The sequence below is a fragment of the Pantherophis guttatus genome, chromosome 1, assembly GCF_059756535.1.
Source record: "Pantherophis guttatus breed Tessera chromosome 1, ASM5975653v1, whole genome shotgun sequence".
Taxonomy (NCBI): Eukaryota; Metazoa; Chordata; class Lepidosauria; order Squamata; family Colubridae; genus Pantherophis; species Pantherophis guttatus.
The window spans coordinates 39,163,168-39,191,125 of NC_142063.1; the positions used below are offsets into that span (position 1 = coordinate 39,163,168).

Here is a 27,958-nt window from a genome sequence, read left to right on the forward strand (position 1 = left end):
TGCATCTGTCAGCGAGTTTTCTGATAGAATTTGGTTGGCCAATATTGCAAAGAGCAAACTGAACTGCAGCCACCCCAATCTATTCTCTAAATATGTTAAGGGTACAAATGCCAGGATTCCCAACACTTCAGGTTCTGTGGAGTATATACGCAGTACAACTAAGGGCACCAAATGGGCAAGGATACTGGACTGTATGCTTCCTCATTTTTAATTTTTCAGTATTTTCCCAGTCATGTGTGCATGCCATATCTATATTCTCATAATGCAAAGCAGCTTCCTTGTGGAAGAGCAAATGTATATCTATTTTTGGAGGCCCTAGCGTTAAATGTTTTCTCTCTGCTACCTCTGGAGATTGGACATTTATCTTTGGCTATCTGCATGCATGTGTATTTATAAAGAACAGCTTCTCTTAATGGGCATTGTCAGAGGAAATGTTTGTATATGTAGTTGTAGACAACTGAGCACCATTCAATGTTATAAAATATCTCAAAAAAAGGGATTTATGACCTAGATTTGAAGTTCCAATTTCACACACACCCCCGTGTCATGTGACTGCATTTTTGGTGCCCAGCAGCCAGCCTGCCTTTATGGCCATTTGCTGCATTTCATGGTCACATGACAATGATTTACTCAGTCCACCCCCCGCCCCTGGCACTTACTTCCAGCTTCTGGCAAAAAAAAAAAAAGCACCCTATTGCGAACAATGGATTTGCTTAATGCCCACCACAGAAAAGATTGGATGCGGTCACAAGGGGACCCACGTTATGTCCATCACGACTTAACAACCAAAATTGTGGGCTCAATTATGATAAGTCAAAGACCACCTGTATTTGTTCAAAAAGAAGTCTGTAGCCAACCTTGTTATTATTTATTTGTGTACACCATTATAAAAATAAAATAGCAAGTACTATTTCCAGCCCACTGAATGGGTGAAGCTTTAGGGAAAGCCAGAAAAAATCAAAAAGATCTGTTCATTCAAGAACAGCATTGATAAAAACTCTGCAGTTAAGAAATGCAGAGATTCATTTACATAGCACAAAACCCTTTTCTAATTCGAGCTATATTGTTAAATGGATTTTCAAAATATAACCAAACCAAAGTATTGTTACACTAATAATGGTAACAGCAGCAACCGCAAAATTGCAAAATTATGGGGGAAAATTATACCTTATCCTTCACTATTGTTTCTTGACATGCTGTACATTTTGGACTTGTGGAACTAGAAGAGAAAAAAAACCCTTGATTTTAGATTATAAATTTTTATAGAGATATAATTAGCGATAACTAGAGAGAGAGAGAGAGAGAGAGAGAGAGAGAGAGAGAGAGAGAGAGACAGACAGACAGACAGACAGACAGACAGACAGACAGACAAATCAGAAAATGGAAGAAATGATGTAGAGATGAGTGCATTAATATTAATGACATTCAGATATATGTTGACAGAGAGACCAAGGAGACAGACACAAAGTCAAGAAAGACTAGACTGGAGCAATATTATTGTTAATGTAAATTTTGATTTATGCAATTCAGGATACATTGTTATACACACAACTGCTTCATTGTTCTTGTGTGCCAACACATAGATCAGGGGTTCAGTTTGTGATGCTATGGGAGCCCATAGGCTTAGGTATATGTTTGTTGGCATCTTCTGCCAGGGTATCTGTTCCACCAATTTTCTACATTCTTTATTTAAAAGTAAATAAATAGGAAGCAAAACATCAATCTCAAATACAATCTGTATCCGCAGCAATATCTTTGAGACCCAGAGAGGTCTATTCTTGGAAAATAAAATAAAAATGTAGAGCAGTATTTTAGCTGAAAAACATGCCATTGGTCTGGAAAGAAAGAGAATTAAGCTGAGGTGATAGATATCAGCAGAAGAGATTAGAAGAAGTAATCTAGTTTGCCTTCTGCTACATAGATTTTTTTTATGATTGTCATGCCTATTTTTTAAATTCTTGCAGTGTGTGGACAACCAAGGTTTTGCCATGGCATTTGTTTAAAATAGAGCAATAATTGTTACAATACTACACTGAATTGTTTGTCCAGCATTTGAAATACAGCTACCATCTTTACAGTTCTTGACCATTTTTAGTCCATCTGAAACTTTATTTTTAAAAAGCAACAGTTCTGCACTGGCTGTATTTTTTTTTCTTTATTGTTTGTTCCTCCGGTAGAAGCACAATGCTACAAACTACATTCTGCAGCAGACCAAATAGCAGAAAGGTCTCATCGTTTTCTAGTCCGTGCTGAATCTACTCGAGCGGCTTGTTTGTTCTCTTGAACTGCTATGTCGTAGAGATTACTGAGCAGTAATCGTCACTGAGAAATCATCAGTAGCTCTTGTATTTGTATCCTCAAATGACCCAAAGAAGTACTAAAGCTTCACAGCTTCATCACTGAATGCTAACATGTACGCCAGACATGGGAGAAAAAACTATTCTGAAAATCATCATTATGACACATCTTTCATTTATTTTAATAGTTGCAAAAGGAAAAAAAAAATACTATCATCGAAAATAGTATTTTGAAAACCACTGTTCAGGAAGGCTACTGCATGTAAAGCAACAATGCAGGAGAATGCTAGATACTAAAATGCCTTTTGTTCTTTTCAGATTTTATATATTTAAATTTACATTCATTTATTATTTCCCGACAGAAAATATTTTAGTAATATACCAATGCTAAACATTTTATATCAGAAAACGATCAGCTAGAAAGTTAATACATAATCACTTTAATCGGGAAAATCAGGAAGATACATTTCTGATATCTGCATATTTAAGGATGGATCAAGGAGGACAAAGTATCTAAAATCTGTGCAGTGAACTTAATGGCAGAAATTTGTAATTAGGAACTACCAAGAACAATAATTCAACCAGAGCTACTGTAAAAGCCTTCAATTTCTTTTTTTCTACACATCTGTAAAAGTCACACTGTTGTTTTCTGTTCATTCAGCAATTATAGATATTTTAATTTTGCAGTCTTACTGCATTATTTCAAATTCCTGTAAGTTTTGTATCAACAATCACACAGATGCAATTTAAAAATAAATTATTTCTTGGATACTTCATTGCTATCCTACTTTTGGGGTAAGGGTGGGGGGAAGAGCTTAAATGTTCTTTTGCAGATAACACTCTTTGAATATTGTATTATAGATACAGATAATCAGAATGGTCAATGCAATCCTAATCATCTCCCAATTCATGGAAGAGCAGCAGCTTCTATTTATAATAACACATATGCTTTTTCTAAGGCGTTCTGGAAGCAACAGGAATTAGAAATGTTTTGAAGTGTAGCATAATATTAGAACAATGTTTCTCATCCTTGGCAAATATAAAGTATATGGACTTCTACTTCCAGAATTCTCCAGCTAGTTATGGAAAATTCTGAGAATTAAATCCATACCTCTTAAAAGTTGCCATGATTGAGAATCTCTGCATTAGAGGGAAAGATCTACTCATCTTTTTCTGGCTTAAAAATTGTGACCTTATTAATTAATTAATTATATTAAATTCATATGAGTAATGGATAGCTCAATACAAACCTAACCTATGTTTACTCTGAATTGTGTCTAAGACTTTCTGCAACTACCTAATGCATACAGTATTATTATTTAATGTGTCAGTTGGAAGAAAGAATTGAGATACAGGTTTAAAAATCCTAAGTTTTTTTTTTTTTTTAAGTCCAGTTCATATATAAAAAGAATGACTAACCTGAACAGAGAACTCATGCAGGTCTCACAATAGCGATGCCCACATTCTGTCTGTCTTGGATTGCACAAAATGAGATGACATTTTTCACATTTGTATTTGTCTTCGACTGCATTCACAAATTTTTCCTTGTAACCACCTTGTTCTGGTACATAAATGGATGGGATAGGGTGGCGATCAGGATTTGCCTTCTGCTGTATTGTTTCCACTAAGACTGGAGGGTCTGCTTTCTTGCTTGCATCCATGTTGGAATTAATAAATACTATAAAGAAAACATATGTATGCTCAATAATTAAACATATTAAGAGTAAAATAAAGCATAATCTTTTATGCATGAAATTCATATGAAAATGAATCCACAGATCATGCTTGCATTTGCTTGAAATCATACTACTCCCTCCTATGGACCAATCCATGGATAAGGCTTAATCCTCAATGATTCATCATCAAGTAACCACCTATCACCTCAAACTTAATATTTTTCAATTGGGTTCATTCATACCAACATGTTGAAATATAATTTCTAGTAGACATAATGAATACCAATATTTTTTCAGCTTGTTCATCCTTACAGCTTCTAAGTATTAGGGTCATTAATAGTCAGAGAGAGGAGCAATGCTCTCACTAATCTTGCATATCTGCACTGAGAATAAATCAATGACGTTAAGGAACTGGAACATTTTAGCTCTCAGTGAACTAAGTGTGACCTGGTTACCTCTTTATATTTGTGAAAAAGCTTAATCCTTTTCTTTTGTCCTATTTCTGCACTTCATCAACTCAAAATACCTTACTCTTAGATCCAGACTAGCCAGCTCCTCAAAGGCAACATAATGGTGTTTCTTATAACTGGCAGCTAAAGAGCATGTATTACATCTGCTGCCATCTCATCCTTCTCAACAGCATTAGGTAAACTTTCCCAATTGTACTTTAAATCACATTTCAGACCGTGTAGCCATCTTAGTAAAAGCAAAAGGGGAAACTAATGTATCCACAGCTTTCCTTCAGACATGTCATGTCTTATTTTGTACTATAACCATAAGTATATTCAAAACAATATTTGCTGTATCGAACACGTACACAATAGTTCTGTAAAACCAGTTGTACTGATGCTTTCTGTTAAATCGTTTTCTGATTCTTGGCAAATCTATGGACCAACTCTCTCCACATTTTCAAATCTTGTATAGTTTCTTTCAATTGTTTTAGGCTCTGCTATCAGCTTTGATGGTGTCTAGCCATGTTTTTGGCAGCTTCTTTTCTTTTACCATTGACCATTCTGAGCATAACTGCCTTTTCCAGTGAATTGTGTCATGGCAAAAATAAGTAAGATGGAATTTTGATTTTGCCTTCCAGTGAGATGTCTGATTTTATACACTCCTGTGCTTGCTTGTTTGTCACCTTTCTGTCTAAGGAATGTACAGGAACTTTCCAAACATTATAGCTTGACTGAGTCGAATTTCCTCCTGTCTAGTTTTTCCATGGTCCAGCTTTCGCAACAATAAGTAGTTATGGAGCGCACAACAATGCATATTAATCTGCATTTATTTGCCAGCCTGATGTCCTTGCTTTTCCATACTCAATTTATATTCATCAATGTTGGGTGACACAATGCAATTATATACTTTATTTCTGGACTTCATTCCCTACTTTGATCAATCAGTGATCCTAGGAAAGTGAATTCTTGCATACATTCAATCTTTTCACTGTCAACTGTTATTTACACATTTCTAGTTTTTATAGTGGTCATGAGTTTAGTCTTTTTTATGTTCAGGAAGAGCATAAGAGCATCAGCAAATGTCTTGCTTTCTTCTTTAATCTTTTTGATCAAATATTCCTGGCCTTCTTTGGTTTCTGAAGATATTATTATATTTATAATATTAAAGATTGTTGATGTTCCTTCCTCCAATCTTTGCTCCGATTTTTGATTCTTCAAGTTCCAGCTTTATCATGATAATTTTGACATACAGGTTGAATAAAAAAGGTGAAAAAATGCAACCTTGAAGCACTCCTTCTTTCTTGAATCAGTCAGTGTGTCCATATGATGTTCACACAATGACTTCCTGATTTGTGTTCAGCAACTGCACCAACTTGATCACATGTGATGGCACCCCAGGTCTTCTAGGGCTCTCAACAGCTTGTCATGGTCAGCACAATCAAAGGCTTTCTTTTAGTCAATAAAGCAGATGTAGATGTTCTTTTGATATTCTTGAGATTTTTCCATGCTCCAGCATAGATTTGCAATATGGATACTGAAACCAGTTTGAGCTTCAGGTAATTCCCTTTTGATGCTCAGATACTCTATAGTGCCAGATATTGTTGTATGATCTTAAGGTGAATCTGGCTAGTATATCTGATAAGGGCAATTGTGTGGTAATTAGAGTAATCCTTAGAGTCACTGGTTTTGGGCAATGGATGAATACTGATCATTTCCAATCTGTGGCCATGTGTTCATTTCCCAAATTTCTGGCACAAAGCTATGATGGATGTGGATAGTGCAGGCCTCAGCAATTCTGAAGGGCCTTCTTGTTTGGCAACTGGCTCATTGCCCACATGACTTCTTCCTAAAGGATGTCTGATCCTATTTCTGCTTCCCTTTCTTCATCATCCTTAGGAGGTTGGGTCTTTTTGTTGCAGGCATAAAGCTCTTGTCATCAATTCTTGACACTTGTTGATGAGACCGTCCTTTCTCTTCCTTGTTTTTGAAGGTGCTTTTACGAGCAGTAAATGGTGCACCATTTACTAAAACCAGTTGTACAATGGGACATATTGGCACAATTTCATACTCTAATAGGAAGTATTTATAATGTATATGTATTTGAAATGAATTGGATTAAAAGTTATCATTGTTATCAAAAGTCTTGGATTTAACTTGTAATACATAATAAGAGGAGCAAAAAGTTAAAACATGGTTACAACATGGAAATAGTTAGAGGAACAATGGTATGGTAATCACATCCTTAAAATTGCTCATTATGACATTCATTGGTTTACTATTTATCAGTACATCAGAACTAAAATATATTCTTAAACTTTAATGTTCTATCCTACATTCAGTTCTTCCAGTTTATTTTTTCCTGCATGTGAAACAAACATTCTAAACTTCACTGACTTTCTAATCATTCACTATGATCTGCAACATGATATTTTAAAATGTCTGTATGTTTAGTCATAGATTTAGTATTTGTTGACTATTCCAATCCATGCAGACCTGGGCCATGTTACAAAAAGCAGAAATGAAAAAAGAAAAAGAAAAAAAAAGGAAAGCAAAAGTAAAATACAACAATAAAAAAAAACATAAGTATAATGATGAACTAGAATCAATAAGAATCAAAGGCACAGTGAAATAAAATACTTAAGAATTTGAGGAAGGAAGGGGCCCAGCATGTCTCCAGGATATGGGAGTGGGAGTGACCATGGAGAATGGGTGTAGGAAAATGCCTGTTGTTTCACCCCCAATTCCAGAACCTCATGAGATGGGAGGATTCTTAAATACAACTCCCTAGATTTTCAGACTAGGTAAGAAACCAATTCTGGAAAAGTAGTGCCTGATGAGTCCCAGTGCTCCGAAGATTATGAATATGAATATATGAAGTCTAGAAGAGAAGTAAGATGAGACACTGAGTTTTTCCATGTGAATAGTTGTGTGTAATTTTATGATTAATAGCTTTCTGCTATGTTGTTATCAATTAGGACCTGCAGGACTAATGAACTAATATTTTTGACTGACAGTCACAGAAAACTCTTATAGTGAAGAGAAGTCTTTTGAGTAACTCTATGCTCAGGAAGAGTCAGTGTCAGCATTTTTCTCCTTTGCATAATTTATATTTTAGAAAGCATTGAAGAGCGAAAAGAGCAGCTTAATCAACCCTTCATTTTTTCCAAGCCCAACAGCAGTCTTTCAAACTTGCTTTACATTTTAAATAATGAGATGGAAAAGATATAGAATTTTGTATCCGATCTTTGCTGAGTCCTAAGAGGTGTTAGGGAATCAACAGTTGGTTTAGTCATCACAGGATGTTCCTAAAAATTCATTTTCATTGATGAGATCAGCAGGAAAAGTAAGTATAAGCTTTACAAAATTACTAACTCTATATACACCAATTTAAAAAGACTAGTGAGGAATAATTTACCATTTAAGGTGCATTAGCACAGGAAACCATAGGAACACAGAAAATGCACATTCATTAGCAGATGTGAAGTATTCCAGATTCTTTGGGGTAGGGCATAATAAACATAAAAGCAGAATTGCAGTATAGTCTCAAAAGGGTCCTTTTATTAGCACAATTTGGAAACTGGAATTGAAATACTAGATATTATGGAGGAAATGATAGAATATTGATATTTTTACTTCATTATTTGGGTTTTTTTTTAAATGTTTATTTACAAAAGGCAAAGAGTCACATTCAGAAACAGAACAATCTGGAAGAGTTGCCAACATTCCATGCCAAAGTCCAAATGCTTTCCCTATCTAGATGAATTGGAGAAATTGAACTCCAATCACTGCAAAAGGCATAGGCGCAACCCTGGTTGCATCACCTCCTTGATCTTACATCATAACTGAGCAAGACCTGAAATCTAGGAGAGCAAATGTTCCCATAGCTGCCCAACAAGATCTCAGTTACACCACATCCATGCATTTTTCCATCATATATGGATATGGTCTTATTTCATAAAGATCTGGTGTTTACTAGCAGCAGCTGGAACCCTGGGTACCTAAGAACTCTGGTCCCTATGTCAAGGGATGAACAGCTGGCTTTGAAGTAATATGTTCTTTTCCCTGCAACAATCTCTCTGTGAGAGGACACCAGGATAGCTGTACTTTGGTCCAATGGTTTAAAAGGTTTGCACCATTACCATTTTGAGGAACCAGTCGTTTAAACAATGATATAGTTGGAGCAGGCACAGGAAAGCTTGGCTCTGCAGTGCAGTATCACAAAGGAGAGAGAGAGATAAAGGAGCTCAAGTGTTAAAGAGAACTTTTTAAAAAAAGGAAGTGGTGCCAGGGAAAGTCTGAGAGGGCAAGTCCCTTGGAAAGGGGTTTTTCCAGTCACAAGGAACTGGAAAGCACTGGAGTACTAGGCTGAACTCTGGGAGGGGCTGAGGCCAGAAAAAGTTAGCTTTTCAGCCCCCAGCATTTTTACTTATTCAAGCCAGGCAGAAGCTGTAGATGAAGCTGGAAGCAGCACAGAGCAACAATAACAACAGCACCAGGTGACAGAGAGAGTCAAATTGGAGCATATTAGACACACAAATTGCCAGAGAAAGACAAACCAGAAGAAGGCATGCCAGAGAGGATTGAATCGGAGTAACAGGATAAACCAGTGATCAGAGAGGTTCATACCAGAATAGGCTAGAAGTATCAAATGCCGGACAGTATCAATCAAAAAGAGCTAGTGCTAGACCATTAGTACCAGAAAGCCAGGGACAAGGTGATGAGAGCCAGCACTAGAGCCAAGTGGTCCTAGCATAATAGCAGCTTATGTCAGAGAAGGTCAGTGGAGATAGAAAATAAGTTAAGGCTACAGCAGTACTAGAGGCAATCAAGATCTACAATGATGCCAGCCACACATGCACAAGAGAGATGGCAAACAGCCAGGAGAAAGGTCAGTAAAGGTCTGGAATTGACAGACCTTTAGAAAGAATGAAAATTTAATGAAAGAGATTATAATAAAAATACAGTAATGAGTAGCTTGCAGTGAGTAGGGGCTGACTAAAGATATCTTGGCAAAAGAGCTATAAAGAAAGACCAGCAAGTAGACCAGTCCTCTGAATCTCTCTGGAGAAGAAGACTGCCAATGAGTGCTACGAATGGTAGCTCCTCCAGTGGTTTCATGCAGGTTCAAGCCCCAGAAATGGAGGAAGATAACAACTTTGCTCTCAATAGCAGCAGAGCTTTTAGTAAGGACACTAAGCCAGCTGAATTTATTTTCTAATCACATTTAAAAATATTCAATTCCATCACTTTAGGAATATTAGAGACCTTCAAAACAGTGAGCTTAATTTGACATCCGGTGAGTTTTACATTCTTTAGAAATTTTAAAGAATTGGCAAAAAGCTTTTTATAAAAGGAGTTTAATTTTTTTTTTAATTAAATGGATTTAAAGACTAGGGAGATATGGGGCATTGTTTATTATTGAATTATAAATATGTTTATTTGAAAAACATATTTATAATTAAATAATAATTATTTAAATAATTAACTATTTCCTTTCAGTCATTTCCCATGAGATTATATCATAATTAAATAATATACCCTCATGGGAAATGACTGAAAGGAACCATGCTAGGAACCAAGATTTGATGAAGATTGCAAGTAGATACTAGAGGGAACTAAAGGACAAGGCAGAAAAAAGAGTTAAAATGCCTAAGCTAATTATCTTTTTCTTATCTAAAATAAGTATTTTGAAACACAGATTGAAATATTAGTATCTCAGAAAGAATACATATTTCAATGGATAGACTTTGACATAGACATTTTAGAGTTTGAAAGCATGGAAGACAACAAAATTGAGATTACCAAAATGGAAATACAAAACACAAATCAAGAAAAATATTTGGACATGGAACAGCTGCAACAAGAAATTCTAGGTGATGTCTCTTTATGAGATTTACAAAGGTTGGTGGAAGCTTTGAAAACTCCTTTCTGTTAGACTGCAGCATAGGAGATTTTTTTTCAAGCCTACCAAGAATCTAGTCAACTAAAGTTCAACACTAAATTGGCACCAAATAAATGTCAATGGAATTTAGGAGTCGTTGGACTTAGATCATTTTTGGCCACATAAGAATTCTAAACTGATGACATGCTTAACTCCGCTCTGCCTATTCTTCTATACAAACAGTAATAAATGATCAACTCTTGTCATGCCAAAGGAATGATTTAAAGATCAAGATTGTGCAGAGCAAAAAGAAGGAATATAAAGTTGGACTATTTGACCATGGAGAAATTATTGATTTGATATTTCTGTTAATGCCAAATGGACTTTTTGCTGAGCTAATTTAAAAAAGATAATTACTAGACTGAGAAATAAAGGTTAAGCTATGGGGAGATTTTTAAATTTTTTTTTAACTTGGGTGTATATTAGTACAATAAATTAAGTTATGCTCGATGTGAAGAAGGTTCAATTCAATTCAATTCAATTATTTAATAATAATTAAATTATTACAAAAATATAATAGGAAGTATATAAAACAAGGTGTAAAATTTTGGAGAAAAATAATAATAAAAATTGGATAAGTGAAAATAAAATGATTGAGAAATATAATTACAATATAATTAGATAGAAAAATATACTTTTAGAAATAATATGGAAATAAAAGAATCTTAAAAATAAGAAGCCCAAAAATAACAGATAAGTCTGAAGAATAAGTTTTTAAAAAGCCCACAATTCTATTTGTAAAGCATACCTTTATTTTTAACAGAATAACAGAGCAGAATAACAGAATATTAATTTCTCTACTGCACTAGGAGGAAAGAAAACCACCTTTTCTCCATGGACTGCCTTATCGCTCCAAAAACCTTATAACAATCCCTAGCACCTCCTGCTATATCTACATCTGTCCAATTGAACCCCAATCAAATCACCCCTAACATCAAAATATACACTTCCCTTTCTTATCTTACCTGCACTGGCTATCTACCTATCTCATCAACATCATTACAGGACATTTCTATGGGTTTAGACTGGCATGTAATATATCAACCCTAACTCATTTCACCTTCTGCCTAACTTGTAATTAGTCCCATTAGCCTTTACCCTTCAATAAGTCCTAGGAACTCCCCCTCTTATCTGTGCACTTTCAGTATCTACCAGACAGCAGTGCCTCCCTGCCACAATTTTCTCACTGTGGAGTAGGAGACTTCCTCAGTACTTTCCAATTTGTGCACTGGACATGTGATATTGCCTTACTTCCTATGTGAAACCCCACTCTAGCTATAAAATACCTGATCAGACTGGTATTTATCTCTCTTTCCCTTTCACTGGTTTCTGCAAGTTAATCTCCTTATCAGAGTCCAAGTCTCTGACTCTGCTGCTATCTGTCTCACCGGCCTCTCCAGTTTTGGAGCTGAGGTCCAATCTCCCAATTTGGTCTTCTAAATCAGGGGTTAATGAAGGCAAGCTGCACTACTCTCCTGACTTTTTAAGCTGGACATACTGCCAGCACAGTTCACCTCTGCCATACCTCCTTTGCTACCTGAGGAAGATGGCTTTTCCACTGCAACTCTTTGTAGAGGCCGAACCAAATTCACCACCAGTTAATCTTGTTTTTTTAATCTGATCTACCATTCCTTGGCCCTATCTTTCACTGACTGCCCAAGGTGACACAGCTTACCTCAATGGAGGACTAGAATACAGATCTCCCTCCTTAGAGTCCAAGTCTTAACCATACAATATGCTGGCCCTCATAACATCACTTCTGTTCTTAAATGTTAATAATATTTCTTTCCCAGAATAAAATAGCTTACCTGTATGAAAGATGAAAAGGATAAGAACATCTAAATTTGATTAGAGGAAAACGTCAAAGAAAAATGAACACTCAGGCTACTCCAAGTTGATGTCATCAAATGTGGATTCTTTTAACCTAAAGATACAGACAAACATCTTTAAGACCACATCCAAAATATAGATTTATTTTATTTTATTTTATTTTATTTTATTTTTGAATTTGTATACCGCCCTTCTCCCTGAGGACTCAGGGCGGTGAACAGCCAAATAAAAACATCAAATACAAATATTAAAATACAGTTAAAAATATATATATAAATTTGGCCCCATTAGTTAAAACAATAAACCAAACAATTAAAAACACTTAAAAAGAATTAGGCCAGCCCGGCTTGTTGGAAAAGGAAGGTTTTAAGGGCACGGCGGAAGGCACTGAGGTCATGGATTCTCCTTATCTCAGGGGGCAACTGATTCCAGAGGGTGGGAGCCCCCACAGAGAAGGCCCTCCCCCTGGGGGTCACCAGCCTGCATTGTTTGGCTGATGGCACCCCGAGGAGGCCCTCTCTGTGGGAGCGCACAGGTCGATGGGAGGTCGTCGGTGGCAGCAGGCGGTCTCGGAGATAGCTAGGCCCTATGCCATGTGTATACAGAATCATACAAAATGACTTTCCTCGTGTCATTCTTGCCACAAAATTTTAAGTGTGTCTCTTTTTACTTATCTAAGATTTCTTTTCCATATTGCTTATCCAGCAGAAATCTTTTAAAATTTATTTTCCCATCTTATCCTGTTTTCATTTTCATTTGGCTTTCAGTATTTGTAATGTTACATGTACATTTCAATTTCTACTCTTCCAAACTAGTGGTATTTTTCCCCAAGTAAGCACAGAAAACAAACAAACAAACCCAGAAATCTTTATAAGATGAATGTACTACCATGCAAATTTTTAATTATAATTATAATTATTTGAATTGATTTGAATGCAAGTATAGGAAAAAATAGAGAAATAGGTAGGATCAAATATATGCTTTTAAACAATGCCGTTTGATTATATGTAACTAATTACTATTGCTTTCAACCACAGATATATTTTACCATAAGACTGTTTATGAGTTTTTAATCTCAGATTTAAATCTGCCTACAGTCACAGGTTAGCAAATATATCTAATCAAACATAAACATTTCCACCATCATCCCCTTTAATTTGAAAAAATAAGTGCAAAATAAGGCCTGCAAAATAAACAGCTACACCCTAATCTTGGTAACTTTACTGGTTATTTACAATAAGAAATTAATTTTTGTAGCTCAAAGATACATTTTTCTAGGAGACAGTTACCCTGTGGTAAGATGGGTGGCCAATAAATTTTATAAATAAATGAATATTTTCAGTTTTCCCACAATGAAATAGAATTATTGTTAGTTACATAATTATTCTCTAATTTTGGGCAATCATAAAAAGGGAGCAAATCTTAAATGTAAAGCAAAGTTACATTTCAGAAAAAGGAAAGAATAAGTTTGATTAAACAAGAAAATACTATGTTTGAAGTCAGCATATCTTAGTATTAGAGAAATGATTTATCATATTCAGGAACTGGATAAGAAATCTATTGATTACAGAAATAATTTCCATGAAAGAGCTCATCCAACTGATTTTATGAACTCTGCAACTGCAGCATCTGAAAACAAAGTCCTTAGCTACCCTGTTTTATTATCAGACATCCCCTGATAATAAGCCCAATCGGGCTTTTGAGCACATGGCAATAAGGCCAAGCGCTTATTTCAGGGTTCAAACAAATATAAGACAGCGTCTTATTTTCCGGGAAACACGGTATAAACAGTGAAAAATATGGAAGTGCTCTTAGAAAATAAAGCTATAGGACAGCAATCACTAATACAGCTTTTGCTACATCATGATTTCATAAAACATCCATTTTGCTGTTTTGCTGAAACTTGTCTTAAAAGCTGCACTTCATATTTCTCCACTAGGAGTTGCTGTGTTGGTAGCAGCTCACCTCTATGCTCAACTATTTATTTTAATTCTCTATTTCCATACCTATATTATGCAATAAAGAGCTTTTGCAACTTTCCTTTAAGACAAAGTCTATTTCAGTGCCTAGGGTTGCATTGTAAGCACAAGGACACAAGGAGTTCTGGTAGATGGTGTCTCACTACCATGAGAAATGAAATAAATATGTGCAGAACAGAATCGATCATCTCAATGTAGTTTGCCATATGCAAGGATCAGGAGTGCAATGGAATTTCCAAGATTTATCATATCTATTAGTTAATATCTCCTCTTGCTCAAGCACAGGGGGACAATTACTTTTTGCAAAATCATCTATTTAAAAATCTAGGAAGGAAGTTCAAGAATCTGAAAACTGAGGCTCATGAGGTTTTCCACCTACTTATTATTATTTGTTTTTAAATCGAAGGTGCATTTTTTATTGTACCTTTTTATAGAATCAAGAAAGTCAGCAGTACATGATCACTTTTCCCTAAAATGTCTGGTACTTTTCTACCAAGTCTTCCTTATTTTCATTTATCACATTGTGTAACCACCTATTTCACAAATGTGACTCTGGGAAGCTCACATTTAAAATGACAGAAGCAATAACAATAAAAATTGTCATTGATAAGTGATGCAGTCGTAAAGTGTGACATCACATGACTGTGTCATTTAGCAAAGAATTCTGGAACTCCTGATTGCCAAGCGAACCACCAGCAATCACATGACATTGGGGACGGTCAGATGGCCAGAACTCTGAGGACCAGTGTTAAGTATTACTTGTTCCATGTCACTGCAAAGTCAGTGGCCATTAACTGTGGATTACTTATATATTTATTTGTTCCTGTATTTATTTTAATCCAGACACTCTACAGCAGTGGTTCTCAACCTTCCTAATACCACGACCCTTTAATACAGGTCCTCATGTTGTGGTGACCCCCAACCATAAAATTATTCCTAAAACCATTGAAAATATGTGTTTTCCGATGGTCTTAGGCGACCCCTGTGAAAGGGTCGTTCGACCCCCAAAGGGGTCCCGACCCACAGGTTGAGAACCACTGCTCTACAGTATTTCCAGGTTCATTTTCTTAGACCTGTGAGCAGATATAAATAATGTATATATCTATAAGGATATGAAAATATAAACACACTAAGACTGCCTTGTACTGCTTATAATTTTTTGAGTTTATACATTTATGATAATCATTATTAAATGGAGGATTAATATTTTCTTACTTTAAAAAATCAAATTCACCTTGTTTATTCCCCATATTCTAAGCATTCGTGTACAGACAACAAAGGCCATGAACTTTATGAGCCATGTTCTGATTATTAATCAGAAAGCTAGAAACCTTAATTATAAATAACAATCTTAAGTAGCCTCCTATGGCAAGAGAAGCTATTCAGAAAAAGAACTCGAGAAAGAATAAGAACTTGCTTTTAAAAAAAGAGGTATCAGACTTCTCGGGGCAGTTAGATAAGAAACTGCAGAAACAAGACTTCCAAGAATGGAAAAGCTCTGATAAATAGCAAAGTTAATTAAATTATTACAAAAGAATTCCACTGACTGCTGTGTACATCTGATATTTGCTGGTGATCTTAGGAGAATGTGTTCTCATGCTACTTCCTTTTCAAAATACCCCTTCCCTCATTCCTGCAGAAGCCTGGTGCTTCCATCCCCCCACCAACCCCTCAGATAGCCAATCCAAAGGATCTCTGTTTCTACAGTGAATCTCTTTACCTTTCTATGCATAAGTGTTGATTTTGTACATGGTGAGTTTCAGTATTAACTGTCAGATGTTCCTCCCTCTAAACCCCTGGAGTAGAGGCCATGTTCCTTCACCATAGAGCCAAGCTTACAGCATCTAGGCCAGATGATGGCCAAATGCCCTCACAATGCCTATGTGCAGGATTTCACAGCTGATTCAGAGCAGGAAAAGTTATCAATACTACAAAATGTCCCAAAGTCCCACAATACATAACAAAGGTTATTCATGTGTTGCACTGCTTTTCTACCACCAAGATTCTGCTGGTGCTTTGCTGCATGTATTAGATGGATGGAAATGGAAGGGAAAATCAGATATTATCTTTCCCATCCAGTGTGTCCAGTTCCTGAAGCACTGAAGGAATGTTTCTAAAGATTCTGCAGTGCCCTGTTCAATTAAATCATTTTATAGTTTATTACAGTGTTTTCCAAAGTGTGGTACGCGTACCTCCAGGGGTACGGGAAGAGTTTGGTGGGGGTACGCGTTGCACCGGAGTTTGGTGGGGATCACATGGGAATATCCACTGCACCGTGCTTAGCTGCGCCCACAGAACAAGGAAAGAAATAGGCGCGTATTGCAGTTTTTACACGGGAACTGGGGCCATCGTACGTCGTATTGCAACTCATTATGGCGGGAACTTCTGCGCATCCTTCGCGCAGCTCGGGTTCGGCCATTTTTAAACTGCGGGAACATTAACAGTTGACGTTGAGCCGCGGAGCTGTTTAAACGCCGGAGAATTGCAGTGTTATCTAAGTGTTTCCCAAAGTGTGGTATGCGTACCCCCAGGGGTACCATATGTTTTTTATGAGGGATACTCAGCGTTACGAAAATTATAGAAGGGGTACACATATGTCAAAAGTTTGGGAAACACTGGTTTATTAGATAGGCTCCTTTAAACTGGTCAATCTATGTCATCTCATTCCATTTCACATCCTGGACTAGAAGATGTGTGTCACTTATTTATTTGTTTGTTGTATGTATGTATGTATGTATGTATGTATGTATGTATGTATGTATGTATTTGTTTTCTGAGGTTTTCGTGGGTATTTGTATGTAGGTCTTTGGTTATTCGGGTTTTCTCCCATGTAAAATTGGAGGTTTTTTGGCAACGTTTCGACCAAGTATCATTCGTCATCTTCAGGCTGGTGTTCTCAGCTTCGTGCTTCTAGGAGCAATGTATGTATGTATGTATACACTTCCTCAATCCAGTTGAACTCCACAATTATACTTTGGGCTTACCTTGTCACTGTTGTTCAATCTTATGCTAAGTTATTTCTTGTCTAGCCTGTTCATCAAAAGCAGCTCTCAGTCAGGCCATAAATTTTAATATAATTAACTATAAAAAATGGTTGATCTCCAAAAGATGGGACTGCCCATTTTGAGGCTTCCCTGGTCAACAAGTCAATTATACTGGCCCAGTAGGTTAAGTGTAAAGAAGCATTTATCAACCTTTAGATGGTATAAGGTTCATATTTATTTTTATATTTATTATGAGTCATTATATCAGTGTGATCTCTTAAAAAGATTTTATCTATGATTACTTGGTAAATTAGAGAAAAGGGCTAAAAATAACAGAATGAAATTGATCAAAAATAAATGCAAAGTTCTTCACTTAAAAAATAGAAAGTAAAATCATAGAAAGGGTTCAGATGTAAGAGGAATATCTAGCTTGGCAACAGTTATTTGTGAAATTAATAGTGTGTGGTCCTTGGTGCTCTCTCAGCTTGGTTGTTTTTTTGCAGATGTTTCATTACCAAACTAGGTATCTCAGGGCTAGAAGAGAGTGGGGTTTGCTATCTATTTATATATTAATGACTTGCCCTATCAGTGTTGATAGTAGTTTCTTGTTTAGGCTGTTGTTTACTTTTAGCTTGTAAGTCTGAGTTAGTAGTTCCTTAATTGGGGTATTGTTCATTTCTTGATTGTTAGTCTTGTATTAATCTTGGTGTTAATCTCTGCTTCTCTGCTTAATGATAGTTGGTAAGGTGTTTTGGGTTTTTTCCCCCCTTTCCTACCTAGTGTCTTTTTTGTATAGTATGTAGTTGTTGTTTATCTCCTGTGCCTGTTGACTGCTGATTTGTCTGAGTGCCAGGCTTCCAGGAATTCTCTAGCATTTCTGAATTTGGTTTGGTCTAGGATGCTCATACAGTAGTTCCTAGTTGAAACTATAATTAAGTCTGTTCATGTGTTGTGAAAGATGTTTTCATCTTCTAACTGCTAATTGGTATTCATGGATGCATTTTGCTAGTCTTCTGCCTGTTTGTCCTACATAGTGGATATTACAATCCTTACATTGTGTGTTGTAGATGATTCCAGTTTTTTCTTCTGGGGCTGCTACATCCTTGGTTTACTTAGGATGTTTTGGAGAGCTTTAGTTGGTTTGTGTGCTACAGTGATACCATGTTGTTGTAACTGTTGGTGGTTTCTGAGATGGTTTGAATGTATGGCAGTGTTATCCTTTTCTCAGCTTGTGTTGGTTGTACTGTAGTAGGTTGAGTGATCAAGCACTTTTTGATAAAGTTGTATGGGTATCCATTTTGTTGGAAGATGTTGTATAAATCATCTGATTCCTTTTTGTAATGTCCAGGGATTACTGCAAGTTGTTTGTGCTCATCTGTGTTCTTACACACATTCTCTTGTGAGTAGGGCAGCATGTTGTTTTCTTTTTCCCTTATGAATTGTATTCCTTTGACGATGTTGTTGATAACTTAATTACGTGCAACCAAATCAGTGTGATCTCTTAGCAGAGATGGACCTTCTCCAGGAACTTCTGTCCCCAGTCTCATAAGTCTCCCAACAGTACACACATCACCACTATATTGAGTTCATCCATCCTGTTGCTGTCCTTTTCTTTTCCTGCCTATTACCCTCCCTAGCTTTACAGATTTCTCAAAGGAACTGGATTTTCATGTGTCCTAAATATGATCATTTGAGTCTGATGATTTGTAGTTCAAGTGACAACTCTAGATTGATTTTTTCTGTATTCCATTTGTTTTTTCTTTTTTACTTGACTATTTATACTCTCAAAAAGCTTTCTCCAACAGCAACATTGAAAACTGTCAACACTCTTTCTATCCAATTCTTTAAAGTCCAACTATTGTCAAAGGAAAAATCACTGCCAGAACAATTTTGATGCATATGGGTATACACATTCCACAGTTATATTTTCTAAGGCCTTCAATACTATTCTACCAAGTCCTAATCTGAGGCATATTTATTGATTCTTGGATCCTTTACTGTTAGTAGTCAATCCTAAAAAAAGCAGAAGCTATCTACCTCTTCAGTATCTTCATTGACAGTCCTAAAAGCTGGTTGTTAAACTTGTTATTACTTTGGTCTTAATCTTAGACCCACTGTTCTCCTTGATTTTTCTTACTAGAGCTTGTAGATCACTTGCATCAGAGAAATGTCATCAGAATATCACAGGTTATTGATACATCTTCCTCCAATTTAAAAACCATGTGCATCCTCCAATCCAGACCTTCCTCAATATGTATTCAGCATGTTGGTTGAATACATAAGGAGAGACTATATAGTTTTGTCTCACTTCTTTGCCATTCTGGACTAGCCTGTTTCATCATGTTCCATCAAAAGTACTTGTGAAAATCCAATTACAAACTTGGTATTAGTCATCAGTGTAACATGGTTGCAAAAAAAAAAGGCAATTGCAATTTTGGACTCTATCAACAGAAATATTTTCAAGTCATGGGAAATATTATTTCCAATTTACTTAGCATTCAACTGAATCCTTCTCAAATAGTGTCCAGTTCTGAGGAGATTCAGGAGCAATAATTTGATGTTCTAATAAATAAGATATTCTAAAGCATGTTTAGCTTAAATAAAGAAAAGGAAATAACCCATAATTGAACTAAGATCCCAAAACAGACTTCATAAATTCAGGAAGGCTTGTCTTTTTTCCAACATGTCTCCCTTGATACATAATCAATTATTTTTTTTAAAAGCAGCTATTCATTGTTAATACTGAACAAATGGAAAGGGGCGTTGGTCCTACCTGATACACCCATTTTCAGGAGGTGACGAGAGACTCCAGGCATGGGTTGACCTATAGCTCTATAGACTGAGTTTAAACTGAAGAGACGCCCTCTGCTGACGCTCCCAGTTTCGACGATGTCACAGCGAGGTCTTGGGACGTAGTACCTGCAACGACACCCCAAGGATACCCCGGACCAGACCCCTCTTAGGGTGGGGCTAGAGTCCCTTGTCACCTCCTGAAAATGGGCATATCAGGTAGGACCAATGCCCCTTTTCCAGTTAGGTGACTTGAGACTCCAAGCATGACATTCTGGTACAATCTGGTACCAAACAGGTACCTCACGGGTGGGTACCTGTCTGGTCCTGCTCACCGGTCATCCCCAGTACTTGCTGAAGGGCCCTCCTGCCCTTCGGCCGAGATGAAAGAGTCCAGCCGGTAGTGCCTGATAAAAGGCGACGGCGATGCCTTTTATCAGGCACTGTTGCCGCCCGACAAATTTCCTCCACCGAAGCCTGCATCGCCCAGGCTGCCATAGTAGCAGCACTCCTGGTAGAGTGTGCTGTAAGCGCCCTGGGTCTCAGCAGGGTCTGCAAGTCATATGCAATGGTTGCACGAAGCCACCTGCCCACCGTCGATGCCGAAACCTTTTGCCCCATCATAGCTGGTTGGAACACACAAAAAGTGCCTCCATTTTCCGGAATACCTTCGTCCTTTTTATATAGATACATAAGGCCCTCCTCACATCCAGAGTGTGCCAGTCCCTTTCTGAGATGGATTGGGACAGAAATCCAGCAAAATCAACTCAATGAAACCAAGAGTTGATCTTGGGCATAAAGGCTGGGTCCAGCCTCAACACTACCCTATCCGTGTGGAAAATGCATAAATCTTCCCTTATGGAGAGTGCAGCTAGCTCCAATATCCTCCTGGTCGATGTTATGGCCACTATAAAGACCACCTTATATGCTAGAAAACTTAGGCGAATAGTTCTAATAGGCTCGAAGGGTGCCTTGGTGAGACCCTGCAACACCTTAGAGAGATCCCAGGTGGGGTATCGGTGAACCACCGGTGGTTTTAAATTGGTGGCACCCCTAAGGAATCTCCGCACCTCCGGGTGGTATGCCACAGACTCTCACGCCCCACAGGACAGAACCGGAGCTAATGCCGCTACCTGTCTGCGGAGAGTAGCCGGAGCTAATCCTCTGTCTAGGCCATCCTGAAGGAAGTCTAATAATTGAGGGACTGATACCATCGTGGGCTCAATGGTCTGTTTGGTGCACCACTCAGAAAACATCCTCCAAGTAGCATTATATATCTGTGTGGTGGAGGGTCGTCTGGCAGCTTTGATTGTCCGTATAAGTTCTGCTCTGTCAGAAGTCTCCGCTCAACCACCACGCAGTCACGTGCAGCCATGGTGGATCCAGGTGGTAGATGGGACCCTGGCTGAGGGACACCCTGTCGGGAGAAATCCTCCACAGTCTGGCAATCGACAGGCTGACCAGATCCGCAAACCACGGATGTCTGGGCCAGTGAGGCACTATGAGTATTACCTCTGGCCTCTCATGCAAGATCCTGCTGACCACCCTTGGGATCAATGCCAGGGGTGGGATTGCATATAGTAATCCCCGGGGCCATGGGCAACGAAGGGTGTTGACTCCCTCCACAACCCAGTGCTGGAAACCTGGAGAAGGCAGATGGCTGTTCGCTGGGGAAGCAAAAAGATCCAGGATTGGCTGGCCCAAGCAAATCAATATCTCCCTGAACAACTCTGGCTGCAGGCGCCACTCTGAATGGTCTATGGTGACCCTGCTCAGCCAATCTACCTGCAGATTGTTCGAGCCCTTGGTGGCGACGTTGTCGGTGAGAAGGAGCACATGATGGCCTGCAATCTTCTCCTTGAATTCCCTTAGGGCCAAGCGGGCCACCCTCCGTTCTAACCAATTTATGCTTTGGCGTAACTTTGTCCTTGACCATTTCCCCTGGGCCACTAGGCTCTGGCAATGGGCACCCCAGCCCTTTAGGCTGGAGTCCGTGGTGACAAGTAGATGCTTCTGGTCCTTGAAAAAACACCCCTTTCCATGCGATCAGATGCCCACCAGTGGAAGGATACCGCTGCTGGGACCTGAACCCTGGCAGGGGAAGTGCTCCTGCCTGACTTCTGAAATGGGAGCAGAAACCACTGCAGAGGTCTTGCGTGGAGCTGTGCCCAAGGAACTATGCTTATGCAAGAAATCATCTTGACTAAGAGCATGGACAGTAAGGCTAGGAGCACCACTTTGGCCGAGCGAATCAGCTTCATTAAAGTCTTGATGCTCTCCAGGCATTCTGGGGACAGGAACACCTGACAGTGTAAAGTGTTGATTACCGCACCCAGATGTAATAGGCGGGTAACAGGCATGAGATGGCTCTTCTCCACATTGATGGCGCCATGTTCTTGCAGACATTGTACCATGGCCCATAAGCCTTCCTCCACCCAGCTGTGTGAGGCCGATTGTACCAGAATGTCATCCAGATAACACTGTATCCGGACTGGTCTGGTCCTAAGATAAGCCCCCAGCACTGCCAAGAGTTTGGTGAACACTCTGGGTGCTGATGCCAGTCCAAATGGGAGGGCCCTGTATTGCAAATGTCTGCCTTTGTAACAAAATCTCAGGTACTGCCAGTGAAGCAGAAGAATCGGGACGTGTAGGTACACTTTCCTGAGGTTGATGAAGGTCAAGAAATCTCCCTGACATTCTCGAAGACCAATTGTAGAGAATGTATCTTGAACCTCCAATACCTCAGATACTTGTTTAGGCCCTTGAGATTGAGAACTGGTCACAACACACACACCCCGAGGCTTTTTGAATCACGAATAGAATGGAATAATATATGTATCCCTTCTGTTCTTCTGGGACTGCCTCCACCGCCCATATCTCCAACAAATGCTGGATGGCAGTGTCCATGATCTTTCTCTTGGCCTTGTCTCTTGTTCTGGGACAACGGATAAAAAACCTCGGCAGAGTAGCAATAAATTCTATGGAGAGACCAGACCGTATGGTCTTTCTCACCCACACATCTGTAGTCGTTTGCTCCCATTGGTCTACAAAAAGACCTAGCCAGCCACCAATGGGAGCCCTGTCCCTGGAGTCTGCGGGAGCAGCCAAAGGAGTGATTGCTCCCCCCTCCAAAGGGCCGCTTATTCTGGGAACGTGACCTGTTCCTGTCTGCGAACCCCTGTCCTGGCTGATAGTACTGCCTTTGGGTGAACCCTCTCTGGGAACAGTTGAAACTTGACCCCCCATATTGACGAAAATAAGGCTTCCAGAAAGGAGGTGAAGGGTGGCGGTCAAACCGCCAGGAGAGAGATGGCACAATTTTCCTTTTGTCCCTGGCTTCCACCAAAATTGGGTCCAGGGACGTGCCAAACAATTTTGTGCCTTTGAATGGGGCAGACACCAACCTCCACTTCCTCTTGGTGTCTGCTTGCCAGTGCCTGAGCCAAAGGAGGCATCTGGGCATGACTGATGAGGCAATGGCCCATGCCCCAAACTTAGCAGAAGTCAGCATGGCATTCGCAGTAATCTCTGCGGCCACCAGGGGTGAAATGCTCCCGATTCGGACTGGATCACCCGATCCAGTAGCGATGGCAGTGGGTGGTTTGGAGAACCGGTAGCAAAAATCCCTGCGCTCCCCCCCATCATGCCCAGCTGAGCCGCAGGATCATCAGAGGCTTTTTTTTTACTCTTAAAAGCATTTTTTTCTACAACCTCTTCCGAAGAAAAAATGCTTTTAAAAGTAAAAAAAAAAGCCTCTGATGATCCTGCGGCTCAGCTGGGATCATCAGAGGCTTTTCAAAGCATTTGTTTCTGCAACCTTTTGGCCAAAGAGGTGGTTAAAAAAATACTTTGAAAAGTCTCTGGCAACTCCCAGCTGAGTTGCCTGATCGGCAGAGAGGTATTTTTTAAAATGCCTCTCTGACGATCCCAGCTAAGTTGCCTGATCAGCAGAGAGGTATTTTTTAAAATGCCCCTCCGACAATCCCAGCTGAGTTGCCTGATTGGCAGAGGCTTTTCAAAGCATTAGAAAAAATGCTTTGAAAAGTTAAAAAAAAAAAGTTGACCATGCCCACCCAGTCACATTTAACCCCCCCCCCCCACCAAGCCATGCCCACAGAACCGATAGTAACAAATTTTACATTTCACCCCTGGCGGCCACCACCACCTTATTAAAATCCTGATGTGCTCTAAGATCACTGACCGGCACCCTGTCCTGCATCAGCTTCAACCAAAGCAGTGAGGCTCTGGTAAAAAAGGATGCAGCTATGGCCGCTTTGATTCCCCAAGCAATCGCCTGGTGAGCTTTGTGGAGCGCTAACTCCAGCTTTCTCTTGTCCAGCTTTAAAACATCCTCCGCCTCTGCAAGGGTAGCCGACGGGGATGCTAACACCATCACCAGCTCATCAACCTCAGAGGTCTGGAGGAGCTCGTTGAAGTCCAGGGTAGCGTTATAAAACTTCTTGTCAAACGACATGGCGGTTGGATATGCCTCTGGGGAAGCCCACTGTCTTTGAATCACATCCATAAATAGCTGGGGCACTGGAATGGTCTCAGCTTCAGTCATAGGCTCAGAAAAGAGCAACTCAGTGGGATCTTGCTCTGCAGTTGAACTATCTAGCCTTGTGGAGGTCGTGCCCAACCTCATTGAACTCAGCCTTGAAAAGCAAGACCTTAAACAAATGAGAACTGAATAACCCCTTAAAGACCGGTTGGTCAGGCATCAGGCCCTCTTCATCCAACAATTCCTGGTCTAGCTGTCCTTTTTCCATGGACAGAGAGTCATCGCTCCTAGAAGAGGGGGCCGGAGAGCTGGGACTTTGCTGAGACTCGAGGTCCTTAGGGTCTGGAAAATGCTGGTATCTCCCCTGAGTAGGTACCTCTGGCCTCACCGAAACTGGTTGCCAGTTGTGGTGCATGCCGGCCTCAAAGCCGCATTGTACCACCTCAGAGATCCATTTTTGAACCATCAATGGCATCTCCACCTTACAATTCCCTGACTGGCGGGTTCCTGCCGCAGTTGGGTTGAACAAAGTTTCTGGTGGAGGCCTAGCACCCATGCCTGTCTCTCTATCCTGAGGCAATGGTGATAGGGACTGTGGAGGCATGAACCCAGTGGAGGCTCCTGGTTCATCCGACAGGCCTAGATCTGTCTCAGCAGCAGCTGCTGTCTGAGCAGGACTGGATATAGCTCTGGCCTCTTTTTCTCGTAGGGGACTAAGGTGCTTGCACTTCTCAGCTTCTTTAGCCCCTTTTGCCACCTGCTTCTCTAAGGCCTTTTCCAGCCTGTTCTCCGCTCTTTCTTGGGCCTTAGAGGGTCTCCTCATGGAGATTGCCTTGGCCTTTATTTTGGCTGCAGCTTGCTCCACTTTTAGATTTAGTATAGCTATGCCTGGAGCCCCACCCAGTAGCCCTATGAGTGTGAGAGCCTGCCCCCAGCTCTATGTGTTCATTAGGAGAAGTGGGAGACACCATTTTAAGAACAGCCTACCAGTAGAGATCCTGCAAGGAGACTGAAAAGGCTCAGTTAGGTCCCTAACCGAAATATGGTTTTGTAAGGCCGGTAGTCTGTCAAACTCTATCTGGCCACAGCAGTTGATATTGCTGGAATAGCCCTTGTAACTCACCACTCCATCGTCTGAAGCCTTGGACCAGATTTCTGCCTGAATACAGCAAACTGTAGCTCCTAGGCTGCTCTCCGAACAGAACTGAAGGTAAGAGAAAGGAAGCCTTTGTCACCTGTCGCTTGTTACCCTGGGTCTGCACTCCCAATAGGGCAAACAGCCGAGAGAAGCGATTCGGAGGTGCGTGCCTAGCCGCTGCTGCACTCTGCTCTGAGCGCGTGAAATTCAAGCCCTTTCGCTCCGGAAAAGAATAAGCTGCAGCATGCTTTAAAAGCGGCCGTTCTGCCTTTTGCTGCTTGGCACATTGGTGCGCTCAATCCGTGGCTCTTGTGCCAGGAGAAGCGTCGAAGAGCGGGTTTGGGCCACTGACCCTTCACACTCGCTTCCAAAATGGCATGCGCTGTCAAGGAGGGAGTCTCCTGACAGCCGCTTGTTCTGGTGCCAATTTAAACCATCAAGGACGACTAGTCTACTGAGCAGGGTCAGACCAATGGCCCTTCATGCTCTTTCCCAAGGGTCTTCAGCTGGTCTTCAGCTGTCCATGAGAGACTTTTAGTAAAGCCCTTCTGTCAGCTGCTCTGGCGCCGAAAAACTCCACACCCATGAGGCTTGTGGCTGCCACTTCAGGCAACTCAGCTTGGATCGTCAGAGGCATTTAACAGAATTCCGCCGAAGCATTCTGCCGAAGAGGTTGTAGAAAAAATGCTTTTAAAAGTTAAAAAAAAAAAGCCTCTGATGATTGTGCAGCTCAGCTGGGCGTGGGGGGGATTTTTGCTATTGGTTCTCCGAACCACCCACCTCAATTGCTACCTGATTGGGCGATCCGGTCCAAACCGGGAGCATTTCACCCCTGCTCATGACATATTACACCATGTCATTATTTATTACAAAAAGAAAGCCAAAATGGAGAAGCCATGTGTGAAAAACTAACACCTATGCTTCCATAGGTATGAAGAGGCTAAGTAGTCAGGTGCTACTAATCAAGTGCCCTGGATCAATTGATCATCAGCAAGTGTAACTATCTCTAAAAAGCCAAAGCTTTAGGACTTTACTGGTCTCCAGCATTTAGGTATATGTTAACACAATGCCAAAGAGTAAATAGGTCTTAGAGAAGCAATTGTTGTTGCCCATCAATCTGGGAAGAGTTATAAGGCCATTTCCAAACAATTTGAACTCCATTATTCTATAGTGAGGAAGATTATTCTTTGCTCCAAAACAATCTTACATTGTTCTTAAACAGCCTAGATTTTTTTCTATAGTTAAATAGTAACTCTCCTCCCTTAATTGTAATCACTTATTTTTTCTGGTTTCCTTTAGTCAGCTTTGAAGTCCCCTCTTATCTTCCGTTTATTTTCCAATCAAGAAAACTTTCGCATGTGAGGATTTTTTACAATTAATTCCAAAATCTTCATAAATTATGAAGGTCTTATATCAAGACCTACCTAGTGGCGATAAAAGCGGCAAAATCTAACCATTTTTCCGCTCTTATCGCATCTGCAGAGAACCGCCCAGCCGCTTTGTTTAGGGTGACCCACTCCCTTCTTCAGGGGGGAGTGCGGGAAGATCCCTTGCAGGGTCATGCTGAGGATTTTGTGCAATTCCTGCATGATAAAGTCGCTCGGATTCGGGATGGCTTGGACTCTGGTTGGATGTGTCCAGGGGAGGAGACAAGGGAAGGTCTTGAGCATATTATCTGGGAGGAGTTTGATCCTGTGGCTCCCGAGGATGTGGACAGGGTTCTGGGTAAGATTAGTGCCACCACGTGTTTATTGGACCCGTGTCCCTCCTGGTTGGTACTGTCCTCCCAGGAGGTTACACGAGGCTGGCTCCAGGGAATTATAAGTGCTTCTCTGAGTGAGGGCGCCTTTCCTGCCGCCTTGAAAGAGGCGGTAGTGAGGCCCCTCCTCAAGAAGCCTTCCCTGGACCCGGCTAAATTAGCCAACTACCGTCCAGTCTCCAACCTTCGTTTTGTGGCAAAGGTTGTTGAGAGCGTGGTGGTACGACAGCTTCCCCGGCACCTGGATGAAGCTATCTATCTGGACCCGTACCAGTCGGGCTTCAGGCAGGGGTACAGCACTGAAACGGCATTGGTCGCATTGGTGGATGATCTCTGGAGGGCTCGGGACAGGGGTTGCTCCTCTGTCCTAGTCCTATTAGATCTCTCAGCGGCTTTTGATACCATTGACCATGGTATCATGCTGCAGCGGTTGAGAGGGTTAGGAATAGGGGGCACCATTCTGCAGTGGTTCTCCTCCTTCCTCTCTGACCGCTCGCAGTTTGTGTTGGCAAGGGGGCAGAGGTCGACCTCGAGGCACCTCGCATGGGGAGTGCCGCAAGGGTTGGTCCTCTCGCCCCTTCTGTTCAACATTTATGTGAAGCCGCTGGGTA

General features: G+C 40.2%; 1 protein-coding gene across 4 annotated transcripts in view; it reads right to left on the reverse strand.

The window, feature by feature from the left end:
* TRAF3 (TNF receptor associated factor 3) overlaps positions 1-27,958 on the reverse strand; it is an 85,485-nt gene that overhangs the window by 23,621 nt on the left and 33,906 nt on the right. For all 4 annotated transcript variants that reach the window (XM_034418522.3, XM_034418523.3, XM_034418521.3 and 1 more), the window contains exons 3-5: positions 12,175-12,290; positions 3,717-3,975; positions 1,168-1,219 (exon numbers count right to left, since the gene is read on the reverse strand). In XM_034418522.3, coding sequence (XP_034274413.1) covers positions 1,168-1,219; positions 3,717-3,958 — 294 coding nt within the window. In that variant the 5' untranslated portion in view covers positions 3,959-3,975; positions 12,175-12,290. The remainder of the gene's footprint in view (positions 1-1,167; positions 1,220-3,716; positions 3,976-12,174; positions 12,291-27,958) is intronic.